A 25,112-nucleotide genomic window follows, 5' to 3' on the forward strand; every position below is an offset into this window, starting at 1 on the left:
AAACAGAGACTTGAGTCCATTTTTTGCAAGGCTGAAGTTTATCCGTATCCCATTTTATCTTGATTTTTAAATTACTATGTGATCTTTCTGAACTGATTGTATGCAGTATGTTGGTATTATTACATAATTTTGACAAAATAAATTAACTGTAAAACAACAGACATTTTTCTTTTGACCCCACTTATGCATAGTGTGTTTTTAGTTGCTTACAAACTTGCAGCCTGTCAGAGTGTCCACATTGAAAATATTACATGATACAGTCTATTTGGGATAATCTAATGGAGCTAGCATACTGATTAAGGTATTTACTTCACTTTCTCACTTTTGAGAAAAAAGTGCCTAAGCTTAAAATGGCCCAAAAGGGCAGCTAGCTTAAAACTTACCCAATAACCGCACTGAGATGTGATATATATATGTGATTATATAATGCAGGTATATAAGTTTTGTATAAGGGTTTCACAAGGTTGCTCAGCAAAGATCACATCAAACTAAATCTGTGGACTCTCCTCATTGGTAAGTGGAAAGATGTGGTTATAGCAGACAGAAGGATCACAATTTCTGAGATGAGTTGTGCAAGCTAAGTCCCAAGGTATGGGGGGCGAAAGTGCTTAACCAGTTGGTACTGTGGTGTTTTTTTTTTTCAGTAAACTCCACATGTATTTTGCAATCAGCTAGTATTGGTATGATTTCAGTTTATTTCAGTGCTTTTGGAGCTAAATGAACTGTGGAATAATTGTTTACATTGTGGACAAACCCATGTTTTTGCTCTGAGACTACGTGTACCCATTAATTGTGTTTCTTAACACTGGATATCTCTCAAGATGTGCAACTTACAGTTCAAATATCAAACACAGTTTTCTTCAACAACATCTAAGGTTTCACCAAATGTTATGCAATAGTTCGTAAGTCACTTAGTTTTAGAAGTATTGAGTACATATGCAAATATTGCTTATTTTCTTAGTTACAGACAAACAACTAGCAACATTTTCAGTATAGTGTGATATAAACGAGCATTTTCAGTGACTTGCCCTGTCCCCCACATTAGTGTTTCACACCATGTACCTCAATAAAATGTAGGTCCCTCAGTTTGAAAGCATAGAACATAAATATGAAAATATGACTAATAAATGGGGAACAAAGATTCATTTCTCTAGTGTAGGACATTCTAGAACAATTAGTGGCATTTTGTTAATAACTCATTGCCCTTCCCAATACTGCCTATTATTAGCTGGTAAGTCATTTAGTTAATACCTTAACCTAAAAAAGCCTAAAAGGTCACACCCATACCACCATATGGAATCCAGGATTTGTTGGGCCTGGCTTCTTTAACTAAATGACTTACCAGCTAATAATAGGCAGTATTGGGAAGGGCAATGAGTTATTAAAAAAAAGCAATTTAGGCTTTAGTGAGTTAAGGTATACCATAGGTGAAACATATGTCTCAATATAAGGTACAGTTATTGTTGCACATTCTAGGGGCCATTCCATGTCTGATACTGTAAAACAGAGGTTGCAGTAATATCTTCTCATTTACAATAACATTTTAATTCAGATGTAAACAATAATTATGTCATTGTAAAAGGCAACCTAGGTTGTACATGTATAAGTACATTCAAGTATGCACTCTGTAACTGAAGGCAATAAATTTCTGGCTACAAACTTCAAAACTCTTAATGCCTTTGCAGCCAAGATTTTGGTGTTATAGAAGATCAAATACTGATATTATCTTACAAGCAGTCTACTGAGCAGGTCTCAATGCAACCCCTCTCACCACAGACCATTGTGTTAAAAGGTTGTTCTGTCATCTGGGTTGAACGGGCACTGAATTAATTCTCTGAGCAGACCACATTGCCTGAATTAATTTTTCTACACCCCACGGACCTTTTTGTCATATGCTGTGAATTACAACATATCTTATTTTTAATTCAGAACATGCTGTAATAGGCATTGTACTAAGCCTAGTAGGTAAGACTCAAATGAAAGCCCCCACCCCCCAGTGCTCACCCTCATGTTAAACGTTAAGGATATATCTACATGGTTCTTGAATTGGTAGACCAACATATACAGCAAACTGGTGGTTAGATGACAACTCAACACTTACAGTTGTAGACTTCCACTGAATACAGTTCTTATTTTATGTAAAAAGTAAATAATTATTACTCTACATGATAAGTACGTAGTAGTTACGGCTAGAGGTATGATGATATAAATAAATTGAATATATCTATTCACAAAAACATGTAATGGAATACAACACGGGAAAGTAACAGTAGTTACATTTTTATTTGTTCTTTATAACTAGATTCATCATACACACACACACACACACACACACACACAAACACACACACACACACACACACAGGCGCGCACACACACACACACACACACATATATATATATATATATATATATATATATATATATATATATACATATATATATATATATATATATATATATATATATATATATATATATATATATATGAAAAACATATAGGTTCATAGGTTGATACTAAGCTATCTGCCCTAGGGCATTTATAAGCCTAGCCAGAGTGTGTTTGGCTTTTACCACCCTTTTAGATTAGTTGACTGTGCCTCTGTATAGTAGGTGACAGAAGATAGCCCTTTTAAGGTTAGTTTACTGTGCCTCTGTCTAGTAGGGACACAGAAGAGATCCCAGGGGTAAACCTACGATCTCCCATCCACTCGTCAAGATTTCTCTTGAAGAGGGTCATTGAGGGGCTCTGCATAACATGGATTGGGATTTTGTTCCAGAGTGAGGGGAGCCTCTGGGATATGAATCTGTCCCTCCAGCATTTCCTATTTATTTCTGTGCTGAGGTTTAAGTCCCTGGAGTGTGTAGCTCTAAGGGATTTGGATTTCCTGAGGTGGAGCATGTCCATTAATTCTGGTTTGGACATGGCTTTATAGTCAGGCACAGATCGCCTCTGAGTAGGGGGTAAGCAACTGAGTAGAGCTGGAGTTTCTTTAGCCTAACTGCGTAGGGCATCTGTTTGAGTCCCTTGATCCTCTTGGTGAGGTATTTTTGGGGTCTTTCCAGTTACTGCAGGTGTCGGGTAAGGTACATCCCAAATGGGGCACTGTATTCAATTATGGGCCTGATGAGTGATGAGTAGAGGGGCACAATGACCTCTCTTGATCTAGATGTGAAAGTGTGCCAATGTTTTAATCTTGCTTTTTTCAAAAACTTTAATAAAAATATTTCAAGTAAAAAAAAAAAAAAGTAACAGACAAACAGAGACAACATTAATTTTCTCTTTATTATTATATGAATAAAATCTGATTTGCTGCACCTTCTGTATGGTACGCAGTTTACCAAGTGAATAATGAGAGGATGGCTGCAGTTCAACAACAGCTTTGTGCCTTTTTCTTTGCAGCTCTGGTAATGCCTCAGACATCCAAGGTTTCATAAACTGGTTACTGATTTTTTTTTAAATACAGTGCCCTTGTTGCATTCTACTGTGATAAATAAAACTGTTTTTATCTAAAAATGCAGTGTGAGTTACAATTGTCCTTCTTTCAGATCATCAACCATTAGGAATTGACATTTTGGGAGTAAGCTATGTAAAACACATGCACACGACATATTTACATTGCCATGTTATTTTAAACCTGTTACGTATGCCAAGTTTAATGAAAACATATTTGTACTAAAGATGACCCTTATTTAAAAATTCACATTCCTTTCCAATCTGTATTTTGAACTCTCCATAGCCATAGGCCAACCATTATTAGCTTACTGAATAATGAACTCATGAAGACAGATAATTGTTTTTCATACATTTCTGAATTTCCCTGATCTCTGCGTGTCAGTTAACATAGTTGACCACAGCTTCCATCTGATGTAATGACTTCATTATTTTTATGGTGTCTCTGACACCATTCTTAACTGGTTTGCTTTCTACTATTCTGGATGTGCTCAGAGAGCTGTGTTAGGTATTAGCTCATCCTGTTCCGACCATCTCAGTTGTGGACTTGAACAGACTTCCACCTTTGATCTTGTTGTCAATCATTGCTTATATGCTGTCGATAGCAGCATCTGTGAATTTTCCCTTATCCCACTGTTGTACAATCTCAGAGGTGGTGTATAATTAGGAGTGTGGGGGTTGCATGGACCTCCCCCCATATTTACTTTTTGCTTTTTAATCTTTTTAGATTCAGTCTAAAAAGCTTGCTCTTTTTGCATTCGTTTGAGTGTTCACTCAGTGATGAGACAACAAGAGTTACTGGTGAGCTAAAAGGTAGCATATGGTGAGTAATAAACTTCCTGCATAACTGGAGGAATACAGAAGTAGTTATACTTGCCAAGGATGAAAAAACAGCATTTTTTAATAACTTTCTGAAGGATGTAGAGAAGGAAGTATTTCTAATGTGAGGTAGGAGGGTGTTCATAAGTTTTGAACCTGTAACTGGGAAGTAAATGAGGAACATGAAAGGTACTACAAAGTAGCTATTAGTGATGGTTTGGGCTTGACAGAAGCTGTTACTGGCCTGGAGTGAAGTTTTAGTTCTACTTTAAACTGTAAGACATTTACAAAGGTTGCAGTGAGTGAGCTTGTTTCCAGGATATATAGGCTTTGCAGGTAAATAAATAGAAGAATAGCTTTTGAAAGTGAAACAATGACTTTTCCTTTCTTAGGAGGTAATAAATCTGCAAGCTTTGTATAAATATAACTACTTTGTGTTATCATAATAAATTATTAGAATCATGGTGGTTCTGAGTAATTGTTGCTTGTTTTTTAATTACCTGATTTGAATGTAGTGAAGAGTTTTCATTTGGAGTACAAGCTGCAAATAGTCTTCCACACACATAAGTACACAAAACAAAAACAAACACAACACACACACAAAACACGGTCCCTGTACATGTCCCTGACCTGTTTGCCCTCCTGTGATTCCTCCATCCACAATCCCTATCCTGAATTCAGTGACATTATAGCATTTTACTGTTCAGTGGTCCAGGTTGTCTAGTCATTCTCTTCACATGTCAATCCCTGTTCTGAAGCACAGACTGGGGGCCCCCTGTTCCCTGGGGGCCCCAACCACAGCAAGTTATGTTATCCTGATATTTTGTAACATGTATGTAAAACCAACAAAAGCTAGTACAGCAGTCTTGTATACTTAAACCAGAAGATTAATAACTCTTATTTATATCTCCTTTAAAATGCAAAGATATTTCTGGTTGTAGTAACAGTGTTTTGTCAAGTAACAGGCATCAGATTTCCATTAAATACTTTACCACTGACATAGTGCCCCTGGCTTAGTTAAACCCTGTTGTTGGACATTTTCTCCACTAAAACTAACTACATAGCCAGATTTAGATCCCTGCAAAACCCATGGCTGCAGGGGGCCCCCTTAATCATGTCCTTGCAAAACCCGTGGCTGCAGGGGGCCCCCTTAATCATCCTTGACTATGTGTTGGCCCCACAAAAGCTACTGCTGACTGGGGAAAAATGAGGAAGAAAAAATGTATTGATTTGCTAATTATGCTCTTTAACATAAACAAGTCTGTGTTATAACCCTGTTAGGATGAACCTGATAATGAACATGAGCAATATAAGCACTAGAGGCATCAGCAGCCCAGAGTGACTTACCTCAGTGCAAACTTTGCATTTTAAGAAGAGCTAATGCTTCCGATCATCAGGGATAGTTTTCTCTTTCAGGTAGTTTAGTAATAATACAAGAACACCAGATAATATAACTCTCCATTTCTTTGCTTAAGAATTCAGTGTAATCCCAAAAATAATAGAATGAAGGCTTAGAATCAGGAATACATTTAAATATTACTCTACTTCTCCTAAAAAGTTACTTGAATAACATCTTTTGCATCAACATGCATTTTTGGACAATAAGTATAAAACTCAGATGTCCGGACTGATTGACTGTAATCCTGAACGATTTACCAGCAAATCAAACTTTTTACAAAGGACAAATCAAATGTATGAACAAAATCAGGGAACGATCTCTGAAATCAGAGACAGTGCTAGGTATGCATTATTCCTCAATGAGGTAAATAAAAGTGACTTATCCCTGCTGCTGTTTGGTGACTGCTAAATAGCATTCACTGATCTCATGTAGCAGTACCAGTGTTGCACAATGTACTGCTGTTTGATGAAATAAGTACAAAAGTAGAAGTGCTATGGCTTATGCCTATGCATGCATTTGTGTGTGTGTGTGTGTGTGTGTGTGTGTGTGTGTGTGTGTGTGTGTGTGTGTGTGTGTGTGTGTGTGTGTGTGTGTGTGTGTGTGTGTGTGTGTGTGTGTGTGTGTGCACGTGTGTGCGTGCAGTTCACCCAATAACGCCAGGACACAGACATTTTTCTTCTGTGTATCAGTAAAAAATGTGCCTAACAAGTAATTATATTTCAAACGTAAGGCATAAAATATATCACAGAACATTCAGACACTTAGATATTCTTGGATTCTGGTGGCCTTCACTCACCAGACTGTCTAAATGGATAATGGGGATTTCCTTAATCATCCTTGACTCTGTGGAGGCCTCCACAAAAGCTGTTGCTGGTTGGAGAAAAATGTATCAATTTTTCTGAATGCACTGTTTAACCTGAACGGTGCTGAGATATGACCCTTTTAGGATAAAGCGGATAATAGCCTCTGTTTTCAACCACACCCATTCCAAAACCAGCTCTGCTCAAATGTGTGTGTACAGAAAGCTGCTACAGGTTATAAGGGGGTGGGGATTGTATGGTTACTGCAATTTTAATTTTCATCACAGTCAAACCTTAGAGGTGCGCACACAAAGTCATTATAGCTTGTGTGTGAACTGAGGGCAGTGTTTCTCACAGAGCTCAGAGGTGTACAAAGAAGGTTACTATAGCTTGTGTAGGAGTGGTGTACTGTCTAGGAGCAACAAATTAGAATATATTACTGAAATCTTTCTCACAATCACATATCAGGCACATATACATGTGGCTGCCTGTGAGGGTTAGTGGTGAAAACATGCTATGTGTATGTATATCAGCAGTCACTTGAAATATATGACAAAGGCAATTCAAACCTCTGCTTTCATCCCAGTCTAACACCAAAGGGATACATAGGCAGTGACTGTCATTTGTGGGGAGTTAGGGAGTCAGGCAGTATTCCCAGATAAGACCTATGTATTCCCACAACTTCTGGGTTGTTAGTTTTTGTGAACTACTATTCTGTCAGCTTTGAACATTAAGCTTGGGCACAGCATATGTCTTCAATGAAAGAAAAAAATAAGACTGAAGTTCTTTTCTTTTTCATGATTTTTGTTTAGGCCACCATTGGAGTAAAATGTTGAGAAAATGCTCTAAAATGCCTCCCAGCCCATCTGTAAACCTATGGCTTCTTGGGCCCTGGCTTATTTGAGTTATTTCCTAAATGGTTATTACTGTGCTGTCTTTTTCAGGAAAGGTATGTTGAAATGATGCAAGGATAACTAAAGCTGAACAGCAACAGTGACTTTCTTTCCTTAATCATAATTTCTGTTCAAGCCATTATTGGATGAAAAGGTTGTGTAAAAAGAAACAAAAAAACTTTAAAATGCACCTCAGAGCATATAGAAAGTTATGGCTTCTTGAAAAGCTGAGAGTAGGGAAAAATGTGAGAAAAGGAAGAAAAAAGTAATGTGCATGGTATAGCTCACAGGGAGGGGGTCAGAGGAGAGGACTAGAGAGTGTATGGGGTTGGGTGTTGAAATGGTAGGCCTAGTCATCATTTCACTTTAAGTCCAGGCATGTACATAGAGTTGTTGTAATGTACCATTGTTTCAACTAAATGTCAGTAACTGAAAATGTCCCTTTGTTAGACAGGTCAACATAGTGTGGTACATAGGCCTGTTGTAATGTAAGAGCTTGTAGCTACAGGTCTGTCTGTGCATACTACTCCTAAAAGTTTGCAGCACGAGCTAAAAGCTTGCTTAGAAGAGATGGCATTGACAGGATGATACTTGCACTGAAAGTGCCCCAACTTGACATTTGCTGGGGGCCCTTAAAATGTTAACACCAGCCCTGTCTGAAGTCAGTGCCATTATGGCATTTTACTTTGAGTAATCACTGGTGTCTAGTGTCCCCTCCCACCTCCAATCCCTGTACTGATGCTGGCACCATTAAAGCACTTAAGTAAACTGTATCCTTGGTAAGTAGAGTTTCCCCCATTCCCCAGTTCCATACTGATTTTGGTGCGGTAAAGGCACTTATCGGGTGATTTACACCTGGGGTTTAGTGGCTGTACTACCCTCAAACCCCATACCATGGTCATGGTAGGTAGTTAAAAACAATCTGTTGGCTGTGTGCAGTAATTCAACATGGTGTGTCCAGTCCTGATCTACATATGCAAGAGATTTCATGAATCATCAGGGATGTAGGCACATTCCTGGAGACAGTTCCAGGGAAGACAGCACATGGCTAATAGCATATGCCTCTCTGCTGGACTGCCTCATTAACATACAGCATGGGCTTAGAGCCAGCCCTATGCAGTGGTGCATATCTTTGTGCTAGAGCACCATGCAGCACCATATTATGGCCCCTTCTGAATGCCAAAATGTGACCACGATGTGAACATGGAGATGTACACACTGTGGTACCTTCATGAATTCCACACTTAGGCTTTTTTGGTGGATATTACTGACAAGGTCAAGGTGTCAGAAAGGGTTTGTAGAAAGACTTATCTAGAATAAGAATTTAGACTTTTTTATGTGTTCTGTTTAGTTTAATGATGTGAACCAGCCAGTACCAGCAAATGTTATAAGGAAAGGTTCCTGTTATGTTGTGAAAAGATAACTACAGTGCCAAAAGGCAAAATTGCTGTGGGGGAGGGCAAAGCCCTCCTACCCACCTTACTCATGTGTGCTAACCCTGACTGTAACCCTAACCATAGCCTTGCCCCTAACTCTACACAGAACATTACTAAACCCCCTTTTCCTAACAGTATCACTACCAAGATGACACTTGAGCTTAGTTTAGTAGCTGGAGTTTACTAGTGTAGGTATTTTTTAGTAGGAGAGAAGTATTGGGTGTTTTGTGATTTTTTTCTTTATGAGTCATTCAGTGTTTTGTGAGTCTCTCTTTTTGTTCTATTTTTGATCTCTGTTTTGATTTTTTTTTACCTTTCAAGATAGATAGGTAGACATAGATGCTCCACTCACACCCCTGCTAATTATATATTCCAACTCCGAGATCGTACTACAGTGAGAAAAATGGTAAATTTCCCAATCCCCACTGTAGTGCAATCTCCATTCGGAACATCCACCTCACAACAGTAAATGCACACTAGCATTCGCTGTTGTGGATTCTAACATTTCCGGATCGGCATTACGTGAACGTGAAAACATCCTTTTGACCATCCCAGGTCACATAACTGCTGTTCAAAATTTCGATGGTAAACCAATATATAGATATTGATATAGATATAGATAAGAAGTCTGGAGTTGCGGGTGGGGGTCTTGCCCTCTACACAACAATTCTGTGTGTTCTATATCTTGGGTAATGTGAATATTATGAATTACAGCCTATCAATACTTTAGATATTTTGTGTTTCCTTAATCATGTTTGATTATGTGACATGAGATCATTCATAGTATAGCCTATTTAGCTTAGTCTTCAGCATCATGATGCAGAACAACACTATGCTGAATTTTTAACAGCCATCTGCCCCCTTCACTGAGGCATTACAGAAATCCAGGGAGCTTTGCCACATCTTTCTAAAACATTTCAGATGCTCTGCAAACAGACGTTAGCATAATGAGGATAGCTGTACCTTCTCAACTAACTACTTCCTAGATTTCCAATCTTTGGAATTTGATTGGATAGCAAGTAGTTAGACTCACCAAAAACTAGGCAGAAAAAAACTGCTTAGTTACAGCACTGTATACAGGAGATACCAGAGACTTTGCTCTATGGACATTCCCTAACTCATACATTCAACTGTTCTGTCTCCTCTGGCAAATCACTGACAGCTGGAAAGTGACATTATCTTCTTGCTAGCCAGTCATCCCATATTACTGCTACTGTTGCTATCAAAAATATTTGAATAACTTTAGCTAACCAGTCCAATCACTCTGATAAGACCAATGATATAAGTTTTAAGAAACATAATTTCAGGAACAGCTACATAACTCCCGCAGCCTTTGCTTTACTTTTATCACTACCCACATATCTTGTAATGTGCTTTTGTTTAGAAAAAAAAATCTCTAAAATCATGTTGTTCATATGTATAGAATTCAAGCAAAGCAAATTTCACTTGAATAGAATCACTATACCACAGGCTGTACTTTTAGTGCTTTCATCTTTACCCATACAAAAGATTTCCTCAGAATAATAAAAAAAAAGATATGCATAAACATTAAAACAGCCTCGACCAGAAATACAGCCAAACAGCATCAAACCTAATAGACATGTAATATCAATTATAATATGGCTGCTCTTTTGCTTTAGAATACATTTAATCTTGATAATATAATTCAACACCTCATTCTGGTTGCTTTGAAGTATCAAATGCCAACAAACTTCTCTGATTTAAAAAAAAAGTTTCTTGGCCCCTTCACTTAACATTTTTGAAACATAATCCAATGCAAAAAATGAAAAACTTTTTGTGGTAATTCAATGCATAGTGTGTCTACACAGTGCAATAAACTTTTGGTTATTTCTAATATCATAAATATGCCCGTATACTCTTTCTGATAGTTTACATGTGGTCTTGGCGATGTATAAGGCTCCACATAACTCACATTGTAGCAAATGCACTACATATGTCGAAGTGCAATTAAAATAACTCAGAGAAACAAAGTCCAGTGGTATATATTGACTGTAGTGCAAGGACTGTCCTTTATGCATTTACTGTGTCTACAAAAGCATAGGAAAATATCCCTTTTTATTTATTTTTTTCGTCAGTTAATCTTACTTTAACATTTAGCTCTGTCTAAGATTTCATATTTGCATTTCTTTTACCCACAAATTTTGATATTGGACAAGCCTTTTCTGTTATTTCTGACATCTCTTCCAAAATGTACCAATTATTACAGATAGGTTATTTGACACAGAAAGTGTCCACTGAAAATTCCATTTTTAAGCAGTGTCAAAATCACATTGTGATCCATCTAAATGGTATATTGGACCACTACTCATTTTAATAATGGGACCATAAGTGGTATCTATATTATTATATATAACATCCATAAAAAAATCTGACAATCAATGCACTATATAAGCATCAGTTAAATAGCATAATCAATAAGAAATTTTATTTTTTGTTCTTGAACAAGTTCCTTTTAACCCTAAAGGGGGGTCCATGGGAATATTTGCTTGAATACAGGGAATTATTCTGACAAATTTGATTAAATGCTTGTGTATTCCCTGGTCTTAACGATGCTGTTTCTTTCAGCAGTGCACTTAAGTGACATACAGCTATGTTATAAAGTAATAAACATGACTTTTTATGATTTTTACAATATATTTTGACAGATTTTAATGATTACACTGTGTGATTTATTGTAAATTGTGATTAATGTTTGCTTTTATCAAAGTTCACTATTCATTTTGTATTTGATTATTACTTAATAATTAATCTTGTCTTTGATATGCCAGGAAGTGCCACATAACTCTTTAATGTGATTATAAATATGTTTTTCCTAAATGGCAAGTTCTGATGAAGTCCTATTATATTTATGGACAAAAGAACTTAACATTTGTGAATAAACATTTATGCACTACATAGTTTTTATTTCCATCCTACCATGGTTTTGAGTTGTTGCTTCTACACTGGGGTCAGTGGGACCTCGATTTTTATTTGGTTCACTTTCATCGTATATAAGTTGAATCGAGCTTCATCAGAAACTGCTAAAAGCAGCACTAAGAGCTGTATTAAAGCAATTCAAATATTCACATAGCTGAAACTCTCTCTAAAAGATAAATGTTGTAAACTAAAAAAGAATTGGAGCTATTCAGATAAGAAACACATTTGGACAGTTTTTCTCTTTATCTGCTTGTCATTTAAAACATAAATAATCATTATATCTATTATAAAGTCATATAGCCTGCCAGTAGCCTGATTTGTAAATGACCTCATTCTCCCTGCAGTTCAATACTAAATTAGCAAACATGCAGGTTGTTATTGCCTCCATTGCCACACCACTTACTTGCTAATCAAATTTGCTGCTGAAGCTAAAGTTCTTTTTTTAAGTTAGATCAAGTAATTTAAATACAGTATATGCAGACATATCTAGAAGATAAAATCAATACACAAGTGTATAACAGTGTATCCTCTACATATACTTAGTTTTAAGCTATTACTGAGTAAGTAGTTTTCATTTTTGGGGCTAGACTATCAAGTATAGCCCCTCTGCATATATGTAGTATGAAGTGCTCATGTCTGACACCACGTACCCTCTATAGATGACAAATGCTATGAATGAGATGTACATGAACATAGGCTGAAGTACATGTCAGCATCTGTTATGTATGCAGGATATGAGGCATGAGACGTGGAATAAAAAAAAAATCAAGGAAGACAGGATGAATAGGAATGTAAAAAGATACACATCTAAAGAGGCAAAAGCACAGCGGTGTCAACGCATCTGAAGTAACGTCAGGAAATCCAAATGTAACAATAATAGGTTCATAGGTTAGTATTAGGCTAACTGCCCTTGTGAGCCATTTTAAGCCTAGCCAATTATCCCTTGGGAGACTTGAACCCTGCACCTTGTGCTTGTAAGGCAAACACCTTAAGCATTAGGCCACCCTCCCATCCCCTGGCTGGCCATGATGATTCTGAAGTGAAACTTGATTAGAAGTTACCTGAATTGGAAGGAACATAACATGAATGAAAATACAGGGGTTGTGCTACTGAAAAATACACCATAGATAATTTTGAAAGTATATAAACTGTGAACTAATCCAGATACATTGGCAAAAATCAAGTCATAATCAGTAAAATTGTGATTAATCAACTCTCTAAAACTGAAGGTATAACTGGGTGATCACAAACTATTGGCAACATCTCTCTTAAATACTACAGTAAAAGGCAGTAATACATTTTTAATGATGTTAGCCCCCTGCATGTCCCCGTGGGAGCAGCCACACACAATTATTTAAATAAACTAACTCCATGATGACAAAAAAATGGTGAATGGAAAAACACTTTGCAATAGCTAACAAATAAGCTACACAAACTTATATTGTAGTAACAGTATTACAACAGAAAATTAAGTCAGAGAAACATAGCAGCATAGATCAAAGGCATTGCACATATCTGACTACTTACATGGATCAGTAGTACTTGACACAAATATGTGCAGACATCCAACTGACCCACACAGATGGCCGTTACTACATTACAGCTCTAAAACTGTGCTGTCAAATTAAAGTTTTATAATAATGCTGTGCAGCAAGCATTAACAGAAACTATATACATACATATTCTCACCAGCTATACCCTTATCTGAATCCTGTAAAACTGTGCTGGTAGCATGCATTGAATGCAGGTGTTAAATTATTCCCTGACATCAGTATTGCCATGTGGGCCATCTATTTACACAGTCTGAGGTCTAGCATGAGGTCATGCTGTTCCAGAGCACCTTAGCTATATGTTTACCTAACTAGATGGTTAAGAAACATCCATGTCAGATGCAGCTCACCTCCTTTGTGGGGACAACACAGTCAAAAAATACTCTGAAAAGTAGTAGGCATACACGCATGATATCTATCTAAAAGTAGTAGGCATACACGCATGATATATATCTAAAAGTAGTAGGCATACACGCATGATATCTATCTAAAAGTAGTAGGCTTACACGCATGATATCTATCTAAAAGTATTAGGCTTACACACATGATATCTATCTAAAAGTAGTAGGCATACATGCATGATATCTATCTAAAAGTAGTAGGCATACACGCATGATATCTATCTAAACGTAGTAGGCAGACACATTTTTAAGATCAGTTCAACTTACAACCTCCCTTTGCACCTGAAACTAGCAATGTATGAAAAAGTTTGTGAACTAGATCTGTATAATCTAAATAAGAACAAATACAAGCCAGCTCAAACACTTCACAACATGAACCAAAGTGAACATGATTGTTTATTGGAACTGCAAGAACATGATGTCAGGGTTGTGAAACCTGACAAAGGGGGAGGGGTTGTATTCATGGACTCTTCCACATACAGTGACAAAATGTTGGCTATGTTAGACACAGAAAATTACATGGAAGTGTCCCTTAATGAATTAAATGCAGCATATAGGAAAATCTACAGCCAACTCACTGACATATTTCTAGAAAGAAGAATCGACCTTTCCTTACATAACTATCTTAACATCATTACCGCAAGGATACCAGTGTTCTTTGGTACTCCTAAGATCCACAAGAGCCTCTCAGATCCACCTATGAGGCCCTTAGTGGATGGAAGACACTCCATTACCACTGCTTGCGCCCAATTTTTAGACCATGAGCTGAAGAAAATATTGCGTAATGAAAGCCAAATTTGTAAAGACTCCTGGGCTTTTTTAGAACAAGTGAACAAAACCAGGTATGACGCAAGTGACATCATGGTCACTATAGATGTAAACGACCTATATACAGTCATCCCACAAGAAATTGGTCTTGAGTGGGTGGGTGACCTACTGTTGTTAATCAAAGTTAACCAGGAGAAAATTGATCTAATTTTGGAATTATTAGAAATTGTTTTAAGAAACAACTATTTCTCCTTTAATGGTAGGTACTTTTTGCAGACCATAGGAGTGGCAATGGGTTCAGCTTGTGGTGGGGCATTTGCGAACATGGTAATGGCATATTGGGAAAGAAATTATGTATTTCAGTCTCAGTACTATTCTAAGGTCAAACTGTATTATAGATATCAAGATGATATCAGCTTGATATGGAATGGGTCACTGGTTGATTTGGAAGAGTTTTTGAGATATCTTAACACCACCGCTACATTCTTGCAGTTCACTTGGGTGATTAACCTGGATCAAATGAATTACCTTGATGTCCACTTATACAAAGACACACATAATGAAAAGTATGCTACTAGAATCCACAGGAAAGAGACCTACTCAAACTCGTTCCTGCATTACACTAGCTCCCACCCCAAGCATCAAAAGAGGTCAGTAGTTAAAGGGCAATTAGTATGAGCAGCCTGTATGATCTCCAGAGAAGAAGATTTTCTTATAGAATGCGACAACTTAAAAACTATGTTCTTGAGGAGGGAGTACCCAGCAGACTTGCTTAATGAGCTTATGCGGGAAGTGCTAGGTAAAAGAAGAGTAGGGCATTTTAAGCCCATAGATGGGGAAAATACACTAGACAACAGCCCCTCTGAAGTTGAAGAGGGGAGATCTGAGTTGGAAAAAAGCACTTTTTGTAGATCTATGGTGCTTACATTCAACTCTGACTCATACCATTTGCTGCCCATTTTTTATAAGAACTGGGACATTTTAATGGATGACTTGGACATCAGGGCACAAATAGGAGCAAGACATATAGTTACATACAGAAGGGGCTCAGACTTAAAAGACCTTCTTAGGAAAGGTTTTAACTACACTAGAACAGGACATGTAGGGACATACAAATGTGAGTCGTGTAACTGGTGCCACAAGGTGAAATCGGGTAGTAAATGTACAGTGAATGGTATAGACCATTATGTAAAAGGTAAATATAACTGTCACTCCAAGGCAGTGGTCTACATGGCTACATGTGACCAATGCCTAGCATTTTATGTAGGCAAAACAGAAAGGAAATTTAATGCCAGAATTTATGAACACAACTATACCATAAGAAAGACTAACATTAACAATGCATTAGCGAGGCATATTCAAGACAACACTGGCCACAATTTCACATTTATGGTAATAGATCATGTAGGCATCAGTGACAAAAAGCCTTGGGGACTTCAATTAGAATTAAAGGAGTTAAGGTTGTCAATCTTACTACAGGCAGATAGATGGCCAGGGATAAATGAGAGGATGTCCATCTCTCCTGTAATGAAATTAAAGACCATAGAAAGCAACAAAATATCTCAAAACATTTGTTAAGCACAAGCACTTTTGTATGTATTTTGCTTTGGGAAACATTTTAGTATTATGTGAATATTTAACATGAGATTTTAAAAATTACTTTGGTTTTGGTTTTATTCTATTTATAACCATTCATGATATAAGTATGAGACTAATAATTTATCTTTTAATTACAAGTTTTAGTTGTATTTAAGATGAAACAGTTTCAACTGTAATACAGTCATCAAGGGGTTAATTAATGTTCTGTCTCATTGTTGGTTAGCTAGCTGTCTCTTTGCTTACCCAGAGTGTTTTTTATATGTATATAAATGGCTGTCTTACATTTTAATGGTGTCTGATAAAGTTAACACTTGTGTAACAAAAGCTCTCATGTTTTATTTGTTTTTCTTCTGGATTTCTATCATTAAATGCACCTTTGGTTTATCATCACCTAAGTGATTTGTGCCTGTGAAACTCTGCCTGCCAGCATTTTTAATTATTGCTAATATGCCTCACTCAACTGCTATAATCAAGATACTCCTTGTATCACTGCATATTAATGCCAGTTCAGGTACTATGCTAATATTGTACCAAGTCCGAGTATGTTCCAGCTCATTCTATAAGTTGTGTTGCTGTAAATGCTAATACCAGACGCCTGTCTTGTTCACTATGTAAAAATGTATTTAAACTGTTGTATGCTATATATGACTATGATGCGATGGAACAGGATAGGTGCAGTCAGGTGAGTACCAACATGATTCATGTCATTACAAACTACACTCTGTGGGACAACATGGGGGATGCCCAATGGAATGTGCCATGGTGAAGAACTTTGAGCTATTCATGGAAAAAATGAAAATTTAAAAGGGTTGAGTTTAAATGCATTGATAACTGTTTCCTATTTTTTAACTCTTCAGTCACTTATTTTTACATTGAATCATTGCCATTGCAGATACTATTTATCTTCTGGTGCTGATTCACAGTTTTCAGGCTTCTCTTTTCTCTAAAGATGCGCAATTGTAGAAATAAGATAATAAGATATATAATTAAGGGGAGGGGTGGATGCAGGGAAGATGTGTTTAATTATGTATGTCTTTGGACTGAAATTTTAACCAGTTTGTTTTATCTGAATGAAGCTTCATTTAGTATAAACTCAACAAAATGTGGAGGAATCTAGAAAAAACATGGCTGGATTCCACATAAGTGATTAAGTGCGGTCCGCTATGTATCCACTGCCTTCTACTGTCTGCATTTCCTTTCCATTGTGGCATGTTCCCTACAACCTGTGGTACTGAAATTAGAAGGCCCATGTGACACGTTTTGTGGTTGTGCTGTCGAGCAGAGTGTCTGATGCACAATGGGAAATACATAGAGAACACATGGTGTGTACTAGTGTTAGCACTAGCATCTCCTCTTGTCATCAACTTCTTCTGCACATCTCTGACACTTATCTGTTGTCAAGATATATAGTACTGTTCCTATGTTCCCACATTTACTGAGCTAATCTCGGGTGGGCTCTGTGCTGATGGAGGAGGCTATGCTCATCTCTGTCATCCTCCTGGTTGCTGTTGTTACTGTCATCAACTGCCAAAGGTCATTAGTGTGCTGGTGGCTTGGGTGGGACCAGTTATCATGCCCCAGCTTGGACAGTTACTTCCTAATAATCATTGTGTACAATGTGACACAGACTATAAAAACCTTGATAACGTAACTACTATAGTGACACCAGAGGTGTCAGGGCATCTAAAGTATGTGTCAAGAAATACACATTTACATTGGATAATAATATAGGTCTGGCCATAAACAACACTGCAATGCTGCCCTGCTAAAGAATAGCGATGTTGACCTGATGTCATCAGCTATGACAAAGTGGGTACCCAGCATCACCTGCAATGCACAAAGAGTTTTGGGGATACAGATTAACTACACATCAGGTATAAATTGAATAAATGGTACATTACCAGGTGGTATTATTTCTGCACATGCTGTCTACATGACTATGTGGAACATCATTGTGCTGGAAATGGTGGTAGAGGTCAGACATATGATAAATGTTAGCAACATGAGCACTGGCAGCATACCAGATGCATTCATTATGAGACCATCTGCACTGCAAACCACCTCAGCAAATGAGAAGCAATAAACTTACCTTTAACTGCAACATAGAGCAAACAGCAGTGCCTAAGACTAAAGGAATGAGGGAACTGCCATAACAAAAGATAGCAGAGGCTTTCTCCTGCTGGATGCTGGACAGTCAGGTACAACCTTCCATTGGTTGAATCAGCACTTGCCAGTTTAATCTTTATATTACATTGGAAAGCCCCATGTGGTCACAGTAGTTAAGAAAGCACATAACATGATATTTAAGGGTGCAAGTGAGACACGGATTCCCTGAGGTATCATATACAGCTGGCACTTGATAAGGATAATGCTTGTTAACTCACAATCTACTCACATGGTGTTAGCAATCAGCTGGTCAGCTGGGCCCTGAGAAGTAAGTTATGGACACCACTATACAGACTGCCAAAGAGCACATCTCAGTAGGATTGATCCATGCACTTCCTAGATTATGTGAAGATGGATAAAAAGTATCAGCTCTGCTTCAATTTCCAACATTTTGGCTATGCATTCTGATCTTTTTCTATGTGTTGTACCATTTTTAAATGTGCTCCTTTCTCCAGAACAATTCAGAGTTGATTGTTTCGGAATCAAAACATCTGTTTTTCATCAATCATTTATTTATCTATCATAAAACCCTGCTTTATAGGTGATGCTCACTGCACAAAACATACATATGACACTTCTGTACCATGTGCACGTCTATGAACCACAAAACTCATATATGTGCAGTATGGAGACCTGTGTCTGTATAATCCTACTGCTAGTGCTATATGCTGTACTACACACATATAGTATGCATGTGCTATATAGTTATAGAAAGATAGGTATAGCAATTGTGTGCATGTTTGCATGGAAAAGGAAAAGAAGAGACAGCCAAAGATGCACCCTTACAATGGGCCAGATCACTGTTAAAGGGGAAAAGAATGAATTACTAACATTACCTTTATACTTATATTCCAACAGATCACTTAGTAGCCAGCTAGTATTCTATTAGGGTGGTAATTAGTGAGAAGAGTTTGTGAGACAAGAACACGTGTCTAGAAAAGATCCAGTATAAAAAAAAAAGTGAGACTACTATCAGCTGTGTTACTGCAGGTAATTAGAAATGGCCAATCGACCTGGGAGAATGATGCAAAGGTGTTCCCCAAAGCGACAGTAGACAGTACTTACCCTTGTGTTTTCTAAGCTTGGTGTAGATTGGTGATTTCTAAGTTGAATGTAGATAAAAAAATTAACTGCTGTGATAGTAAAGACAAAGGCGAACTTTGACAATACAATTGATAAATGGACGTCTTCATCTAAAGGTTACTATGCTGAAAGGAAAGTATACTATACAGTTAAGACACTGGCCTCATGTAGCCAGAGGATCCATGAAAGCAAAGTTATGGAATAAACATAAAATACTTGGGACAAAGTAGTATAAGAATCAGTCATGGCAAAGCATTTCAAATAGAAAGCACTCAGGAATACCCTGCAGGACACTGAGACAATAAAACATGCAACATAATGATAATGCAATCAACAAGAAGAAACTGCAGTAAACAGCGAGATAAATTAAAGGAAGGTTCCAGGTAGGGAAGATAAAATGCAAGGAAAGGACAGAGAAACGGGCTAAGAAATATAGGCTGTACCTTAGATATATAGATCATTAGTGGAAAGAAACAAAACTAAAAATAAAGAAAAATAGCAATGATTGTTGTATTAGGCTGAAGCATGAACTCTAGGAAACTAGGCAGGATAAGGACAAACCATTTCACAAAACGAAAACACAAAAAACACAACATGTCATTAAGGAGTCAAAAAGTGGCAGCAGGCAAACAGTACAAAGAGGTCCCACTGCTACCCTAATCTGCAGATATGATGTCAGAGTACCAGTAAAAGAAACACCTTTCAGTACTAAATTAGTTAGGTTCAAGCATTTACGAACAAAATGTTCAAACTTCAAGACTTCTGTGATATATTCACAAGGCTTTCTGTAACTTTCCAGATAATGCAGTGAGATTTCCCAGTAAGTTAATTAGCTCCATAGTAACTAAATTACTGCTGCAGTTAGTATATAACATTTTGCTGTATTTTCTGGCTGTTTTACAGATGTGATTCCTTACTCTGCTATGTCTACTGTTTTTGGCCTCCATGGCAGATTCCACATATACTTTATTATGGTATGGCAGCCAAAAATAACAGTGGTATCTTTATAAGTCTACCACAAACGTGGCTAGGCATCTAAAGTTGAAAAGCATGTGTCTTCACTACAAAAATATGTGCATTCCTTTATAGTATTATCTAATAATGTTGTTTTCCACAAAGTGTCAACTATTTTTAATGTTTTTGCATTTACTTAATCATTCATGAAATTGCACAATAAAACAATTTTCTGGGGTTCTTGCATGTATCGTGACTTTCAGAAAAAGGATTTTTTTTACTCTGCTCTGTTGTTTTTGCCACTAGTTTAATAGTCTCTGCTTACCTCCTCTTGATGAGATATACAGCTGCAGTACTGTCTGTGCATTGAGGGCTTTGTTCAAATATTTCCTAGAACCTCACAAAGTTTGAATATAGTGCCTAAAACTTGCCCAGAGTACCCTGTTCATTATTTGCTCAAGTGTATTACAAGTACATCTAATGTAAATACAATGGTTATAGAAACTGAAATGCAGTGGGAAATCTTAATATCCTTCTCCTCAGATTATCATGGCAACTAGTGATGTACATGCCAATTGGAGTGACAGTCGAAGGAGAACTTTACTAAATACAATGGAAGGCATACCTAACATCATCAGAGATGAGACAAAATGTTCATGATAAATGAAAAACAGACTGTAATGGCAGTGTTAAAGTGATGTAATTACAGCCTCACAGCATTAAGTATCTTACTTTGATTCTCAGTTGGAGTACCTTACTTGTGGAATTTGTGCGTTCTCGCCACATATGGATCTATTTTTTTGCTGGGATCACCACATTTATCCCACATTGCACTTACATACTGACTTACACTAGTCATTTTAAACTGGTCTGATGCTTTCATGTGACTGGTATTATGTGAATAGGTATGTCTTGCAATGGACTGATGTCCCAAGCAGGGCTGGTTCCTAAATTGCCCTCACTGTTTGCTAGGATAGGGTGCATAAAAACAGCAAAAAAGCAAAAGGCAGGTATAAGAATTGTAGAAAAGACAATTCCGCGGTGATACAGTGGTAGCGTTGTTACCTCACAGCAAGAGGTTCTCCCATTCAATTCTCAGCTTGGCTTGGTGGGACTGCCTTCTGTGTGGAGTCTGCATGTCCTCCACGTGGTTGGGTAGCGTTCGAAAGACATGCGTGCGTAAATGTGCGTGCCTTCATTGAAGGTTGGGTGTCGAGCTGGCACCTCGGCGTTTCGTAAATAAATCTACTGCCAATCATTAGTGGACCGGAGTTCTGCTGTGGCGACCCCTTACCGGAAAAAAGCCGAAAGACAAACAACAACAACAAGACATGAATGATCATTCCATGTTTTGAATTTTTCATACACGTGTGCATGGTCACATGTGTGCATGTATTTTTTGAACCTCTACATGTGTTTTATGCTGTTTTCATGCCACCCACCATCTTTCTGTAGAAAAAAAGCTATAGACTCAAAATTTTGTCTGCTATGACAACTAAACTAATATGAACAAAACAGCCTATGGAACAACAACTCAGAAAATCCAACCCTATTTTTAATGTAGTATAACATATATATGATCAAAAGCAAAAAGTGTGCTGGCTGCATTAGAGCAGAAGGGTAAAAACCATCTATTCTTTTAGCAGCTTGGGCATCTGCTGCTGATAGAGGCAGACTGGGTCAATCCAATTACACATTCCTTTGGGAGAGGCTGATAAAAAGGAGATAGTTTAAGAGTGGGCTTTTGGTCACCAGGTCTCATTGCTGGCACATGACAGCAGATGCTCCCATAAGGAAGAACAGTGACTGTTAGAGTGATATGGGTCACCTGCCCATCAAACATGGCATTTGTTAGGTCTAGTCTAAATATGCCCTCATTTGCTGTATTCTGGTGAAGTCACATACTATGGTAAAGCTGCATGTATGATAGACTTCCCTGACTTGCTCTCACTATCTCTGGGCAACACCCAAAACAGAGGAAGGCATGGGGCTGGCCTATAGAGCACATCCTGTTGGCTGGCTTGTGCAGTGGCAAAAGACATAATAAAAAAGTGCAGGATGTCATTCCTAAAACAAGAACATGCCATTTTATGAACTCAGCAAAGCAAATTGGAGGGGATGAGCAATAGGAAAAACATAGGACACACTAAATAATTAAAATTAAAATTCAAGTTTAATAAAGTGCCTATTGATTAATCACTATTACATACGCAATAAGCAAAGAAATAAAAGTATCAGTAAACAATGTCCCCAATTCCAAAAGCTTTCTCTCAGCGTAACTGACTACTTACACTGATAGATTAGATGTTTTGGAATCTGGTCCCCTGCAGTAAGCCTGTTTATAGATCAGCCTTACACTGAAGTAAGTCACTCATATTGAGAGCTGGTCTTTCGGAATTAGGGCAGACTTACACTGACAGAAACTCGTTTGGAATCTAGCCTAATGTCTAATGAAGAAATGCTGCAGTAATAAATTAATCTGCAAAATCCAAATGAAAACAGTTTGTCTTTAGAGATCTTTAGTCTACTTAATTTTACATTTCCTCTTAAGTTTTCACTTTAACTCTGTCTTTGCATGCACATTCATTTATTTATTTTATCTCCTTTGTGGGCCATCATGTGTATTTCTCAAACATATGAGCAACTTTGTTGTCTGCTTTCATTATTAAGGCAAACTCACATGACAGAAACAGAGTTCCAAACAGAACTCACTAAATCCTTATGATTCAATAAGGGTATTATCTATACTTAAAGGGCTATATACATTCATTCACCAATTCACAGATTCATAGATTCATAAATATTCCAAAGCTTCTGAGTCATATGATGATTTATGCCTTGTCGGTACACTCTTTCAGGCCACACCTCCTTTCTCTAAGAAGGCCATAGTAGTCACTCTTGAGGTAAATTTGTGAAAACCCATTCAGACATCTAGAGGAAAGGGAGAAAGTCACATTTTATGAACCAATGATTTTATTTTAGACTGCCAGCAATTATTTTATTCGAGGTTACATTAGACTCTGTGGCAGAAGACTGCACTGTAGACTGACCTTCACTTATAACTAAGACTACTTAGCAGTTGACCTTGGTGGGTTTCAAACAGGAGCCATGCATATCTAAAGTCTAAAAACTGTCCAGGTAGTCTTATACTCAGATACTACAACAGAGGTCTAGATATTCCGATACATTGGGCAGAAGTATCCATTCCTATGTATTAGTGCAGTACGTCTCAGTAATGAGCAAATGTCATACCTTTCAACTGGCCAGATTTTTGCAGAATATCCAAATTTTTGCCTGATATTTTCGGTCCCATCCTCATAAAATTTGTGTATTTTTGGCAAATTATTGAGGAGCAAAGGCATTAAATCTTGACAGACATTTGAGTTTCAGATTTCACCAATACCATGTTCAAGGATTCTACTAAAGGTCCCCTAATTCCTTTCACTGTAAAGCTTAATAATCACTGGTTATTTCTGTAACAAAATATTGAGAGTACTCATAATTTAGAAAGACAAAAAAAAAATTTCTTGTGTTTATATTTTATATTCTATATAAACCCTACTACTAGAATGCTGTATGCTGACTTTACTAAAGGAATTGTTAATGTATACATAACTGTTTTTTATGGAACCTATATCTCTGTATGATATTTTTGTATAATTTCTTTATGACATGCTACTGGAGCTTTTCTCCCTGGGTGTCCGCTGAAAATGGATATGTGTCCAGTCGGATTTTCCTGGTTAACAAATGTAAAATAAAATAAATTAATTTCTTTCAGACAATACATGGTTTTTCCTAGTAACCTTCTAAATTTATAAGAACAATAATTAAAATTTTCCCTATTTTTGGGCCTTTGTTCCATCATTATTTTTGGTTTTGCCCAGATTTCATGCACTAAGAGGTTAAGAGGTATGGCAGATGTCGCCTGATACAACAGCACCTCACCTACATATACCTTTCTTGACCTACTTCATGTTTAATTCTTCCCAATATAAGTGAAACATTGATGCATTACATGTTGATATTTTTCATTTTTTATCTACTCCCATTTTCAATAACCTGTCATTATAACTTTTTATGTTGCATTCCATTCACATTCAGTTTTAATTGCCATAAAAGATTCAAAGGGTAGACTATCTATACAGAATCGATTAACATTTTTAACATTCATCACACATGCTTCAAGCAAATCCCTACATTTTATTATGAATGATTTTTTATATTTTTTATATTTTATATTTTATATATTTTTTCTGTATCTCATTGGAGCTTTTCTCCTGGGCCTCCACTGAAAATGGTTCTTTTAGGCCCAGTGGACTTTCCCGGTAAACAAATGCAATAAATAAATTTGATTTACCTTTAAGACTTGGTAGAGCCTCTATGAATGAAGATGGTCCAGTTTTCCCATTCATGTGAGAATCAACAAACTGACAATGATCCTCACCTCTCCCCCAGGCATCTCCAATACCGTAAAATGTATCTAAGTAAAGGTAAAAATACTATGTTTTAAAACAGCAGACAAAGAGCAAAAATGTAGTAAGACTACAATCAAAGTCAATGTAAACCTTGAAACTGTCGCATAAGAAAGTTAAATGCATCATTTCAAACATCAGTAAACATTCTGATAACCCTACAATTCAGCATTTGAAATAATGAAACTCAATATCTCTATGCTATTTTATACAACTGAGACATAAGAAAATAATTAAAATTAGTCACTTTAGAAAGAAAAAGAAATAACAGGCACTGAGAATACTGTTCTGTGTGATTATCCTGTTTGTCTTTGAAATTGTCACTGAAATGCAAAAAATGGCAATTAAACCTGCTGACTGAAATTTAAGAATGGAATTGTG

At 37.0% G+C, this 25,112-nt stretch overlaps 1 protein-coding gene across 2 annotated transcripts in view; it reads right to left on the bottom strand.

Moving 5' to 3' along the window:
• FNDC1 (fibronectin type III domain containing 1) overlaps window positions 1-25,112 on the bottom strand; it is a 541,793-nt gene that overhangs the window by 2,137 nt on the left and 514,544 nt on the right. For both annotated transcript variants that reach the window (XM_044054699.1, XM_044054698.1), the window contains one exon: window positions 24,617-24,739. In XM_044054699.1, the coding sequence (XP_043910634.1) occupies window positions 24,617-24,739 (123 nt within the window). The remainder of the gene's footprint in view (window positions 1-24,616; window positions 24,740-25,112) is intronic.

This window comes from Protopterus annectens, chromosome 13.part0, assembly GCF_019279795.1.
Source record: "Protopterus annectens isolate FY-2018-M chromosome 13.part0, PAN1.0, whole genome shotgun sequence".
Taxonomy (NCBI): domain Eukaryota; kingdom Metazoa; phylum Chordata; order Ceratodontiformes; family Protopteridae; genus Protopterus; species Protopterus annectens.